Source organism: Sorghum bicolor, chromosome 3, assembly GCF_000003195.3.
Source record: "Sorghum bicolor cultivar BTx623 chromosome 3, Sorghum_bicolor_NCBIv3, whole genome shotgun sequence".
NCBI classification, from domain to species: Eukaryota; Viridiplantae; Streptophyta; class Magnoliopsida; order Poales; family Poaceae; genus Sorghum; species Sorghum bicolor.
In genome coordinates, this window is record NC_012872.2 from 15,094,452 (window position 1) to 15,109,219 (window position 14,768).

General features: G+C 43.5%; 1 protein-coding gene across 1 annotated transcript; it reads right to left on the bottom strand.

Annotated features, from left to right (window-relative positions):
• LOC8079617 (red chlorophyll catabolite reductase) lies at nt 12,255–14,605 on the bottom strand. The gene is made up of 3 exons (XM_002457696.2): nt 14,513–14,605; nt 13,925–14,386; nt 12,255–13,204 (listed from the first exon to the last, which is right to left on the bottom strand). The coding sequence occupies exons 1-3, from the start codon at nt 14,579–14,581 to the stop codon at nt 12,587–12,589; spliced, it is 1,149 nt and encodes a 382-aa protein (XP_002457741.2). The 5' UTR covers nt 14,582–14,605; the 3' UTR covers nt 12,255–12,586.

Consider the following 14,768-nt stretch of genomic DNA (forward strand, 5'->3'; position numbering starts at 1 on the left):
CATCCCAGGCTTTCACACCCTCTTCCCAGAGAACTTTGAGCTCATCAATTAGAGGCTGCAAGTACACATCAAAGCTAACACCACGCGATCTCGCTCCTGGTATCATTATTGACAACATCCAATACGACTGTTTCAAACACAACCATGGCGGAAGATTGTAAGGAATTAAAATCACGGGCCAACAACTATAGGACACATTCAACATACCAAATGGATTGAATCCTTCAGATGCTAGACCAAGCCTGACATTACGAGAATCCTCTGCAAACCATTCATATGTTGCATCCACATGTTTCGATGCTTTGGAGTCCGCAGGATGTCGCATTTTTCCATCAACCACCAATTCTTCCTTATGCCAACACATATATGATGCTCTAGTCTCTAACATATATATCCTTTAGAGCCGTGGAATCAATGGGAAGTACCGTAGCATTTTACGTGGGACACGCTTTTTTGATTCACAACTACTGCCAACATCTTGTACCTCTTTACACTACTTCCACCTTGTCTCACCACATTTTGGACAGTTATCCAGACCCTCATATTCTTTCCCTCTAAATAACACACAGTCATTATAGCAAGCATCTATCTTTTCATAATTTAGACCAAGATCTCTAACAACCTTTTTGATCTTATCCATACTATCTGGGAGGCAGTGTCCTTTAGGAAGAACAAGCAAGAACAGCCCAAGAACGAACTCCATGCAAGCATTACTACAACCAAACATGCACTTCATCTGAAACATTTTGACAATGAAAGACACCTGGGTAGCTTCTGTGCAGCCTAGAAACAACTCCTTCCTGGCCTCTTCCAGCAATTTAAAGAACTTCTTCGCCATCTCATTTGGCTGTTCCTCATTGATTTCTCCATGTATACTACCCCTGATCAACGAATGTAACAAATCTTTGGTACCAGCCCTATCATCAACAACATCATCATCATCATCAATAGCTAAACCATCAAAAATACTTTCCTGCTCTCGGATGAAGCCTTCATCAAAACCTTTCCGAAGCAAATGATTCTGAACATCCGACCGTTTCCTAAATGCCATGGAACAACATACTGCACATGGACATGCTGTCGTTCCTCCTTTAGAGCTACCTCCAAATGTGCTATCAAGATAATCCGTTAATCCTTGTTGCCACTCTACAGATGCCTTATCAAGCCGCATCCAATTTCTACCTTGCTGTGACATTGATTGCAACACCTGAAATTTTAACAGATCAGTTCATAGACACTATATAGCAGTACTACAAACAATTTCATCCTCCAAAAATATAATAAAACTAGTGAATGAGCAAGCTAAATTGTATCACAAATATGACAATGGGCATAACACAGGCATGGGCATAGCTCAGCATGCCGCAACGACGACGCCACGATGGAGCTTGGTGTGCAAGGCACCGGTGCCGTTAACAGGTCAGCGACAACGACCAGCGCGATGTCAAGGAAGAAGGCACAACTAAATTCAGATTGGGTGGCACAAGGGGCAAATCAAACCATCCAGAATTTGGTTGATAGATCAACCAAAATCACTGTCGGTTGATGTATAGCAAAACTGTTAATAAATTAGCAGCGAAAGCAATACGTACATGCTGCACACCTAAAACTAAAATAATTATCAAGAAGATTTGAAGACCTGGACACAAACTAAACTAAAACTAATATGAATGAAGAAAGTTCTAACCTGATCGTCAATGATCCCTACAGCTTTGGATGACAGCAGGAGGACGATCGCGGCACAGCAGGAGGATGCAGGACGTACGTTTGATGGGCGCCAGAAGGATGACCTGATCGGCAGCAGGAGGATGACCTGATCGGCAGATCGACAGCAGGTGGCTCCTCCTAGGGTCGGCGTGATGATCCACGTCCAGAGTCGCCCTTGGCCGGTGTCGCAGTCTCCCACATAAAGAAAGGCCGGCGTCTCCCACGTATAGAAAAGAAAAGATCAGATCAAAATAGATCTAAGTAAATGCATCAAACATGATTAGATAATTGTATAAAATAACTAATATAGTAGTCTATACAACAAAGCATAACTAGCTTGGTGGTTACTCCCTAAACTAGGCACTCCTAAGGGTGTAGGTTCAACTCCTGTTCCCCTCACATTTTTTATATTTATAAATAATTATAAAGTCACTAATTAGACATGTTTTTTCTCAAAATTAAAAATTCAGTTATTTATTATTATTTTTAAATAATTAACATCTCACTTATTAGACATGTCATTTAAAAAAAATTAAAAATTCATTTTATACGTACTCACAAGATGTTATTTTCATGTTATTAAATATTTTTTCACAAAGAATTAACTTACATGTTATTAAATAAACTTTCAAAAAAATTAATTTACACTTCGTCCCACGAGCATCCTACTCCATTGCAACGTGACATTGCATCAAACACAAATCCGTTGCAATAATACTTCCTAATTGCATCCATATTCTAAACCGATGCAATCCCCCTACATATTGCACCAACAAATCAATACTAACGCATCCAAATGTGTCTGATGCAATAATAGCCACCTACTGCATCCATTGCTCGAAATGATGCAATAGACCATACATATTGCATCAATTCTCAATATCTGAAGCAATAACAGCCACCTATTGCATCAGATTTGTGTTTGGTGCAAGTCGACGAGATGCAATAAGGTCGAAATCTAGTAGTGGAATCTAAATGCTTAGCCATGCTTAGATTGGTAGAAGTCAGGTGATGTCCTGTCACCTGAGCAAGATAGGTGGATACCTAGATAAGTTGGCTATAGATGCTATCATGAAAATAACCAAGTGATGATGATGGATAATTGGAGACCGGGCGGGACGATGATAGAGAAGCAATAACGCATGGAGGTCTTGGGTGCCTATCTATCCCCGCCTATGTGGATTAAGGACCGATTGTTGATGGCCCTCTTGTCATGTTGAACGCATGCCCCACACTTAACTGGAAGGATAAGTCGTTCCGACCGTGAAACCGGGACACTATTCGGGCCAGAAATCGATCTTATCCATGCACTGTATTGGAGATGGTTGAGGAGACTGATGAGGGTGCGGCGCACAACCTTGGTATGCCTTGGATACCTCAGTCACCGGAACGATCCTCAGGTATGGTGGTGCCTGTCGAACCCGTGATTTCATCCTAAATAGTGAAAACGGTGACCTATAGCTCACTTTGGCTGGTGAGTATGGTTTGTCTGGGGAATAAATCACTAGCTGGTTAGGAATCGATTCGAATCGCCATCACTCATGGATAGTGAGCACTTGACTTGAGCTTCATCATCGTGGTAATGTTTATGGAACACTTGGATGGTTATGGTATGATGATGATGTTGGAAATACTACATCTAATGTGGGTATTACTATTGTATCTTAATAAAGTGATTGCTATAGTATAGGTGCTAATGTAGATGATAGGTTAATGATTATTAACTTGAGCTAAATACTTGAAAAGTTACTTACTTATAACTTAAGTTTTTTATGCTAAAAGTGTTGTCAAGCTAGCCCCACCAACAAAGCCTTGCATACTCCTTGGTGTTATATTATTTCTGGTTTATAACGGGTTAGTCTAGCTGAGTACCTTCTTGTACTTAGGGTTTATTCCCACTTGTTGCAGGTTATGATGCATCATGGCTACTGTAAAAGTTGGATGACTCCTACCATAGTGGAGGAGTGAGATCATGGGCATGATCGTTACCTCATCTATAATGCTTTTGTTGGAATGACCTAGATACTGGCATGTATTTAAAAGGAGGGCAATATTAAATTCAAATTACTTTGCTTCCGCTACTTTTCAACTCAAGTTGTAATAACTATATTGAACTCCGATGTATGTCGAACTACTTGTGAAATGGATATAACATGTGACTTGTTATGTTGAATCACTACGATCTTGGCTTGTGTGTTGGTTGATTTGAAATCCCTCATGATTTCACGGACTACCGAGTTTATAGGAGTTTGATTACGTTAAAGCAACTGCTTCGACGTGAGTTTTTTTAGTTGATCTCTTGTAAATTGGTCAGTTCTGTTACAATTACCAATTATAAACATATCAAATTACCAATCATAAACATATCAAATGTAGAACTAGAATAAACTAGGAACATAATAAATAGAAATATAATAATATTTAGAATAAAGTCACAAAGAAAAATACAAGATAATACCAATCTTTGATGACGAAGATCTGGAATTCCGAGCACAAGCGCCCGATTCTTCCTCTATCTTGGCTTGTGAGTTGGAGGTTGCTGAGTCTCGACCTTGTCTGAGGCCTTGATGTTGGGTCTCAGGCGAGGTGGAGAAAATGGATTGGTCTTGCTCCATCCGAAGCCTTGTCATTAGGTCTCTGTGGGTGTATAAACCCCTAAATCTGTACGGCTAAGCTTGGGCTAATCCATACCAAAGGTATTGGCCCACCAAAAGACGATGCGTGGCCTACTTGATCTACTTAGAATCTCGCGCAAGGAAGGAAAGCAGACTTGAAGATCAAGAAAGATCCTGGTCGGCTAGAATAAGAATTGTTATCTGATAACTTATGGCAATTGTAACCGGCTAGGATTAGTTTTTAGATCTATAACCCTGTCTCCTAGACTATATAAAGGTAGACAGAGGACCCCCTCAAGACATCTCATCATACAGCATAATTAATACAATCAGACATAAGGCGTAGGTATTACGCCCTTACAACGGTCGAACTTGTATTCCTTGTGTTTGTCTTGCTTCACCATCTAGTTTATAGCTTGCGCATCTGTCTGTCGATAATCTACTACCTTGGGCATAACCCTAGGTAGACTGCCGACCATATTTCGTCGGTAGTGGCGCTCTAGATAAGAGGTGTGCGTACAACTTTACAGGCGAACCAGATGGTCATCATTCCCAACTTCGTGGTTGTGGCGGATGGCCTCACGTTCACCGTCGGTCAGATCACGTGGACCACGGGCCTCAGTGACCTCACCGCCATGACCATCAAAGAGGCACAGATCCAATCTGTATCGGTTGTTTCTTCACTAGCATCGGCTATGGCTCTAACCATGCTGGCTACGGCTCCAACCATGCTGACAATGTGTTGCCTATTTCCCCGCTACGAAGGGAGGCAGATCGACAACATCGACATGCTCGAGGCTATTGATCAAGTTGGCCACAAGCTTGTAGAGAAATGAAAATATCTATTTCTATATTTCATGGAGTTAGTTCAGGGGTGGATTAAAAAATAGATGAAGAGAAAACTTTTCTCTTTAATAATCTCTACTATAATTGAAATCTTCTCTAGGCAAGTCCCACCTGCAAGATCAACGACTCACAGCACAGGTCCTACGGATTAGACGGCCCAGATTAGAAGTATGATGAAGACCTTACACACCTGCCACAACCTCTCCTCAGCCTCCTCCGTGAAAACGAATCGCAAATGCCGCAACCTCAGCCTCTCCTCCGTCGATACGAATCGCACTCAGCCTCTCCTCCTTTCCTCCGTCAATACGAAACGCAAATACTGCAGCCTTACTAAAAAAATTAAAAAATGCCTGAACCTCTCCTCAGACTCCCGTGAATCGAATTTAGCCTCCCATCAATCGAATTTTTCCGTCAATACTGAAAAAAAAACCTCCCGTCAATCGAATTTTTGAATACACAATTTCTGCCTCCTACAACTGACGCCCGGCCGGCTAGGTGCCGCAGCTATATCGGCTAGGTCGCGCGATGCACCGGCCGTGGACGGGCTCGCGCGATGCACCGACCGTGAACGGGCTGGTGCCGCAGCTAGATCCGCTAGGTCGCATGATCCAACTCCGTCTTCCAGCGATCGCCGCGGTTGGTATTTGAAGTCATCGACTGAATCACATCGGCTTCGTCAGGTCTTTCCTTCGTATCTTGCTTTTCTCATCGTTGTATATGCATGGATCGGAGGTTCAGTTGTGCATTCCACTGTGCTTCTCCTACTACTGCAAAAAAAATATACATTATAAATACTTAGCATCGACTGAAATTTATCTAAAATTTCAATTACAGTAGAGATTATAGTACAGATAATATAAATACTTGGCATCGACTGAAATTTATGTCTGAATGAATTAATGCCTGCGTTATTATTTGTTTCTCTCTCTAAATTTGTGCATTCTGTTCTGTTGTGGACAACCGCAATCCTTTGAAAAAACAAAAGGTGTTGCCTCCTCACCTACTTAATGTCGACGCCACGAGATACGCCCAATGCACTAAGTGACATCACTAACGTCGCAGGTATGATGCCGAACATGGTACATGTATAGTATTTGTGGGTGTCTATTTATTTCCTATCTCTCTATAGATGACGCCCGGCGAACGAGGGAAGAACGGAACCTGCGGCAACGGGCTCGTCGAGCCGAGATGTCCGACGAACAAAAGGAGGAGATGAGAAGGAAACAACGTGAGTACTCGTGTCAGTATCGACAAAGGAAGAATGCCGAATCCCACAACTCTGCACTTTGTTTGGACAAAGAAAATACTGACCCAACTACAGATGGGAATCATAGCTACGGTGGACTGGTCACAGGAACCACGATAGAAAGTGGACTACCTTTTGACAACGGTAACTATCAATTACCTAACTTCATGTGTCATCTCATCCCAATGATGACTGACCTCACAGGAATGGATATGAAGGTACTGCTAACATAGTGATGGACACAAGAAACAACCAACATCGAAAGAGGAGAGCTGAGTTGACCAACGAAGAGTTACAAGAAAAGAGAAGGAAGGCTGCTGAGTACCAACGTCAATATCGAGCACGAAAAAAGACTGAGTTGCAAAATAATAAAACCACATCCATTGCCAACCAAGACAGTGGTGGAGTAATTGTTGAACCGTCCACAACCACAAGTTCAAATTTGGGAACTGGATTATTGATAATAGTGCAAATTGATGACTCTGAGGAGCCTACACATTGGCTACACAGAAATAATAATTATGAGATAAAAAAAACTTTAGGTTTACATAATTCTAGATTTCTTGAGTCCTGTATTGCTTGGGAAGTGTTTAGCAATCTCAACTTTCAGAAAAAAATCCAAGGACAATTATATGCAGAACCTAGAGCTAGGAATCCGTAAAATGATATGGTTGGAGGGTTAACACTAGAGTTCTGCGTTATTGCTAGGGGCCAGGAGCCACCCCTAGCATGAAAAAAAAGGTTGGATCAGCACCTGTGTCTGATATCTCTACAGCCATTTCCTAACTCTTTCACTTCATATATGCTTTAGAAGGTAGAGTTAGATGTTATGTTAACCGTATCCACAACCTCTGTATTCACATACTACAATCACACAAACCCATATCCTTTAATTACATATGCCTTGCAAGCATTCCAACAACTTGAGAGAATTTCAAAAATCAGGTGGAATTACAAAGTCACATCACCTATCAGGAAAAACTTCCTGAAAATTTATATTGGATTATGCAAAGTATTGCACAATGCAAAGTAATGCAGAAAAATTGCTATCATATATAAACATGTAGGAAGCAGATGGGTTATTCAAGTAAACAGTGTTTCATTTTGCCAATTTTATAGTACAACCAACATTAGTTTATTCAATCAGAACACAAGTGCAGTACTCAACTTGAAGGCAGTATAACTGAGTGCAGCCTAGCCTATTGAAGCGTATATTTACAGGCATCTCAGATCACGAACCAGACTAGACAGGAAATACTAGAATCATACCTTGTTGCAGCAACAAATCATCTGCTTCACTCCAAGTGTGAAAGGAAGGAGAGCATGCTCACGGGTCTGGCCATCCTTCGAGATACCAGCCTATGACCATAATGTTGATCTGAGTCTTCTCTTTACCCATGGCTGAAGGCAACTGTTACGCTCCTGCTTACATAAAAAATAGCAGATAGAAACAGTTACAAATAAATATATGGGAATAAACCACTAATCAAACAAACCCCAAAAAACCCTACCCACGTAATATCAGAGATCCAAAACTGGATCTAATTAACAACTCAACAGTAATTATTTATGGCCGAGAATCAGTTGCAAACTGCAAACAAACAACTCAACAGTAATTATTTATGGCCGAGAATCAGTTGCAAACTGCAAACAAGTTTATATACGGAGTGCATAATACAGGTAGATGAGGTGCGAAAGGAAAACTTGGATTAGCACTCAACATGAATCAGCTCAGTTCATACACACAAAACAGAATTGAAGTGCCTCAGCCACGTAATAAACAAGCTTTATTTACAAACATTTTTGAAGAATCTACAGGATGTGACATTCCAAATAAAAAACTAAGCACGGCTGAGTTCAACAACACAACTAGAAACATTTCAAAAATAACCCTATCGCAATCAGAACACGCCCATTGGACAACTATTTCACAAGAACACGAGTGCGTGATCTTGAATAATCAGTCAACGCCCCTATTCCACAATTTATTTAAGGATCCACGCTAATGCCTTATCCCATTGTTTGCACGGACGTGTTCCCGGCCGCCTCGCAGGGCAAATCCCAGCGCCGCCTCGCCGCGGCCCCAGGGTCCCGCACCCGCCGCCGTTGGCCTCTGCCGCGGCCGCCGTGGTGCCGACCGTTGTGTGCCCGGACTGCTCCCCCGCACCACGCACCTCCCGCTCTCGCCGATTGAGTCACCCGGATCCACCACGCAGCTCAGAAACCCAACAAGCGCAAAGCACAGCCACAGAAACAGGATAATAACAGAAGAGAGAGAAGAGAAGCCAGAGCCATTACATGTTCCCGGCCGCCTCGCAGGGCAGATCCCAGCGCCGCCTCGCCGCGGCCCCGAGGTCCCCGCACCCGCCGCCTTTGGCCTCCGCCGCGGCCGCCGTGGTGCCTACCGTTGGGTGCCCGGACTGCTCCCCCGCACCACGCACCTCCTGCTCTCGCCGATTGAATCAGCGGAGGCGTCCGCCGACCCCCCGCGTCCCCTCCTCGCTTCCCTCGCCGCCCCTACCACCGGCCACCGCGCTTCGCCTCGCTTCACGCAGCTCCTCCTCTGCCAAGCCCGGTGCTCAAAGCTCACGAACTGGCAGCTGGTCCGTACGGTGGAGTGTTCGGTGGATAAGGAAGGCCACAGTTGAGAGAGTGGACAAAGCTCGATGTTATTCCAGTGGAGAGATACTTCTATTTTTTGCACAATCGGGCAAATGGCCCAGTTAACTTCATGGACGTTTGGCGAAAAGAAATCGAGGGCCCATAAAGAAATAAATAAATTAGGCATTATACAAGCCAGAGCATAACGCGTGGCCACAACTGTGCACGTAAATCACGCCGCCTAGAAAGCCCTCGCATGACTTAGCTGCTAGCGCACCTGGTTGAATAATCACACGCCCTAGCCGCCGCCAAGGGTGAACAACGCGAGGTGAACCTAGAGTCCTCGAACATTCGAGATTGAGAACACCTCGAACAGCACTACGATGTGCTTGACTTCACAGCTGTTGTCCAGGCATCGTCAGCCGTAATACGACATAAGGTATTGTCACCAATCTAAAGATCCTAAACCATAATTTATTTATATTGTACGTTGAAAATCATATTTTTTAGAGTCATAGGACAAAAAAAATGGAGCATGATCATTCTTTGGTTGACAAATCTGTGGAGGTGCCTGAGGTGGTAAATAGTCCAAACTTGATGACATTTTGGCGAGCAAAGCAAACGAATGTTTCGACAACATCCTTGAAGATGTCCAGTACATGATTAAAGAGTTAGACAAAATGTAACATAGATGCTCATAATAAGACAAATAACTCTATTATGTCTTCTTACATGAAAAAATATTTTTCGAACTATAATTTTTGTTTTTAGAAGCATCTCAAAATTAAACCGTAGCGTTAGCACGGGCATTATACTAGTCTAATAAGGTTCGATATGTGTATATGGCGGAATCGACCGGGTCAGCCAGCCGTTGAGGTCAGACTAGTTTAATTGCAAAGCTCAAGTCCTGGTCGAAGTCGACCCTGGGGCTGGGCAGCCACCTCAAACTTGAGCTCGAGTGCAATTTTTGGGTTAGAAACTTGAAGAGAGGGTATGTTTTTGTAATTTCCTAAATTATCTTTGTGTTCCAATAACATATTAATTTTTGTCCTCTTATATGTTTGTATAGAAACAATTGTTGATTATCTTTTTGACAAGACAAGATCAAGTTTTGTTAGGTTTATGATTTATCTATTCTCCGATCCCAAAACTACCGATTATACCAAAAAAAATTACAACAAACTAAAATTGTAATTTCATCAACATAAAATATATGTAATAGTCATCATCTAAAAAAAGCTAAAATTCAGACACTTAGAATTTAGCAATCCATGACCAAATTGTTGGACATAAAGATGTCAATGGGGGCCCACGACCCGCGACCCGATGGGTATTTACTCTATTAGGGTACTCATATAGAGTGAAACTAGTACCCATGGGTACACAAACGGAGCAAACCCTTCACCCATTGGGTACGCGGGTATGGGGACGTTCTAGTAGTCCCCATACTCATTTACCCATGGGTGAAAAATACCCAGCCCAAAACTAAAGAAGCTCACCAGCCACCAGTCCACCGGCAGCCCATACACTGAAACCCTATGTAGTGCTAGCAAAGTACTACTCTCTACTACGTGATTTGTATGGACAATGAACTATTATGGTGTTGTGACTAGTGGTTGCAGCAGAAATTATTATGTTGCTATTTGCTAGGTATATGGTGAGGTGGCTATGTGACGATGCTTGTGAATGGTTATGTGACGATGCTTGTGAATTGCTACTACATGACTATTGCTTGTGAATTGTTGATGTTTGGCGGGTATGGGTGACCCGCCGGGTCTAATTTACCCACCCGGGTATGGGTCTGGGGAAATTCCCCCACCCATCAGTGTATATGGGGATACCCGTGGTGTCATATTGTTATCATGGGGATGGGTCTGGGGAGTTCATACCCGATGGGGATTTACTCATTGCCAACACTAGTTGGACATGGCACATGGCAGGGCAACAACAAAAGGAACTGATTTCCGTATAGTTGGCGACAAAGGCGGAACTGACGATCCGTCGGTGAAGCAACGGGGAGCTGTTGGCGTGCAGCGCATCTGTCGTCCGCGTAAGCCGGATCGAAGGGAATACGACGCGGCGGGGGTCATGTCCATTATCCATATCCATCTTGGCCGTCCGTCCGTTCGTCCCGCGGCCGCCAGACTATTTATTGAGGCCATATATATCCACTACGTACCCAGTACCACCACGGCACCACCCTTCCAAGTTGGCCTCTCCACCACCGCTCGTTTGGAACCATGCTTTTTGGTGGCAAAATTGTCAAAACAGTACTATGTTGTGTAGTTCTTGCTTTGCTTCTTTGTGTAACCAATTTTCGACTCCTTTTGCTGGGGTTCTTGCACACCGACCAAATCTGTTCTTCTGGTTCAGTTCTTGACTTGTTGTTGTCTGCTGCAGCCCGGCCTACCTCCGCCTTCGCTGTAATAATTTTTCTTGGCGCTGCAATTGTAGTTTAGCGAGATCTATATGAGAGGATTCTGCATGCCTTAATTCGTCTTCATATCGATCTGCAGCACGATTTGTTCGGAGTTCGTCTCTTTTTCTAACAAACACCTAGCCCCCATGGTTGGCGTGCCAGTGATGATTCATGCAATCGGTGAATTCTGGATGAATGTCCTGCTTGCACAGGCATGGTGATATCCACTTCCAAAGCGTTTATCTGAGGCACTCGTTAAATTCAAATTTCTCTTTTTCTATCTGCAGCATGCATGGATTCTCAATTTGCAGTTTTACCTTTTGCGTTTGATCTAGTATTTGCACTTTGTAGTTATGCTCCCGCCCTTGCAAGACTTTCTTATAACTTTGGGGTTGCCTTTCTTTTTCATGTCTCCCATGGCATGAGGATAAAGATGGGATCCGATAATATAATAAAATTTTTAATAAGTTGTCAAACCTCATCAGTGTTCATGCATGTTGCTATAAATGGCATAACCATCCCAAAAGTGATTACGATCTCATTTCTGCTGGAATCTCATTTCCTTTTATACTTTGAAGATGAAGATACTTGGACATCTTATCCTCAATCATTTGACTACTCTGAAGAAAATGTGAATTCACACACTGAGTTCAAAAGCTCGTCCATGCAACTTTCCCAGGGATTCCTTGACGTATTATCATGCACAATTGTATACATACATACATACGTGTGAATTTCAAGCCCTCTTTGGATCAAAAGTAATCTCGTTGGAAAAGAAATCACGTGTGTGTGATTTTATCGAACATTACAGCATATCATGTTACCACAGGCATATGCATCTGAGTTTTCAAGAGTTGCGGCTTTGACATGGAACCACCTCACACACAGGACAAAGATGCGGCAAAATACAGAGCTCCATTCAATACAGCAGGAACACCTTACTATGATGAGACTCTGTTCCTGGAAACCTTGTCCTAACATTTGATCATCTTCACCTGCATAGCTCGCTTACATCATCATCTCAGTTATCACTCGGCAGTATATATACACACCTTATCACATATACTTTCAGTTGTTCAAACAAGAGGGTTATGGTCTCATAACAACATTTCTCTACAATAAACTAAGTACATGCTTGTATTTATGAAGGACTTAGGGCTCTTGTACACCAAAGGCCTTACGGATTTCAGTTATGACCCGACTGGACACGTCTGGACCAAACATCCTCGGAAGATTTGCAGTGAGATCAACCTCAATCGATTTCGACCTTACAATCCGGTCCCTCTTGAGCAAACAGTCCCTCTCCACCTCATCCATTTCTGTGGTGGAATCAGCACAGTTGTCAAGCCAAATCTGAAGAACCTCCTGAATGACTGTTGCTAATTGTCCATGCATTATCTCTTCCAAGGCTTTCTCACCTCCTTGTCCACAATCAATGTTGACCATTATTGCTGTAGGTGAGCATGCGCTGCGCACAAAGAGTGACGGAGATCTGTATGGACGAGTCTGCGGTAGCTCTTCGATCTTTCCACGCTGCTCATCCATTCGAGTTTCTTCATAGTACTTCTGCAAGTAGTCTGGGTGGAACGCGAGATCTTTTCGGGGAAGCAGGTCCAAAATCACCACGATTGAAGTTGACCTGCCTTGTATAAGCTCCAAAAGGAAATGTGGTGCATTTGTCGAGGCATTCAGGAAAATAAGAATTGAGGTGATGTCAATGGCACCATTTGGAACTTTACAATGAAGCGAGGACTGCAACATGAAATCAATCTGTAGACAAGGAAACACACATCAGGTCCTGTCATCATTTCTTTTTACATCTTACAACAGTAGCAAACAGTGCAAGCTTTTTGACAACAAGAGATTGTTCTTCCATTCTCAATGACATTGTTATTTTCAATGACTGAAATCACATTCTCAGATTGAACTATCAGCTCAAGGACGAGCAGATATGACAGTGATATTCAGATTGGATTGCGATTACAGTTTCAGTTTTGACAAGAACAAGGATGGATCATCGCCAGTGTTGATTCAGCAGTTCTTTTTTTTATCAGGCAACACGCAGTCTCACAACAATACTCTAAGACTCAAATGGACAAGTGTTAATCTATAATTGACAACAATACTCTAAGACTCAAATGGACAAGTGTTAATCTGTAATTGACAAGATGGTTTGGTAGAGTTGTATTAACAATATTTGCATATTAAACTTTCACGATTCACCTTGAATGGATCAGTGGACAACAATTACCCAAGGCAAATACCCTCCCACAATATTGTGGAGAAGTAGCTGGTCAGCAAGTGCCCAAAACCCTCCCACAATAAGTTCTGCCGTTTCAAAAAAAGTAAATAAGTTCTTGAATATCTTAGAGAGCAGTATAGTAGTATGCCCTTATCTTGTGGTATGCAACCACACAAGAAGCTATATCATACTAATACGGTACGGTACTACTACAAGAAAAAAGGAAGACGAGTACTAAAGAAGTGTACCGACGAGCCAGGCGAGCCCCGGTGCACGTCGAGCGAGCCGACGGCATTCCCGGCGCCGTTGCGGAACTCGGCGACGTCGGCAGGCACCGAGGACGGCAGCAGCCGCGCGCCCAAACGCGCAACCGCCTGATCCGCGACCGCCCGCGCTACCTCCCGCTGGGCCATCTCGGGCGCGCGTTTCACCGTAGCGTCCGGCCCTGCCGAGGCGCGCACGGCGCTCGACGTTTTGCCTCTGAGCGTGGGAGGACGCGAGCGGGGGAGCCGGAGGGCGCTGAGGTTCGGGAGAGGATAGGAGAGGGAAGAGGAAGCCGAGATCAACGCGGGCGCTGTGGCGTGGGTGGTCGCCGGCAGCAACCGGAGATATTGCTCCAGGCGGAGCATCGAGGGGAAGCTGATGCCTGTGAGCCTGTCCCGGCCTCGGATGGGGAGAGTGAGATGCGGACGAAACAAACCCCCTTCTCCCTGTTGAAAAATCAAAGTCTCTCTATAGTGTATGAATAAAGACTTTTAATGGTGGCTAAATTGATGGAGAAAAAGAATATCAAAGAGTTCAAATACTGCAGAAATTCGTATCCATTCATTGGATACCTCGATGCACATCGGGTCCACCACTGCTAGGTTGACACGAGAGAGTGAGCGGCCTGCCCATGGCGGCATGGCGTAAAGTCAGCCTCCTGGGCCACCGGTGGAACTCCACGCTTGCACCCATCCTGTAGCCCTGTTTAGATTGGAGATGAAAAATTTTTGGGTGTCACATCGGATGTGTCGGAAGGATATCGAGAGAGTTTTTAGAAACTAATAAAAAAACAAATTACATAGCTCATCTGGAAACTGCAAGACAAAT

Excerpts from the sequence above, each read along its gene's own strand:
- LOC8079617 (XM_002457696.2), bottom strand. The coding sequence starts at position 14,581 with ATGCCGCCATGGGCAGGCCGCTCACTCTCTCGTGTCAACCTAGCAGTG. Across the intron at positions 14,387-14,512 it reads TGGACCCGATGTGCATCGAG|GGAGAAGGGGGTTTGTTTCG; the intron begins GTATCCAATGAA and ends ATTTTTCAACAG. Across the intron at positions 13,205-13,924 it reads GGGGCTCGCCTGGCTCGTCG|ATTGATTTCATGTTGCAGTC; the intron begins GTACACTTCTTT and ends CCTTGTCTACAG.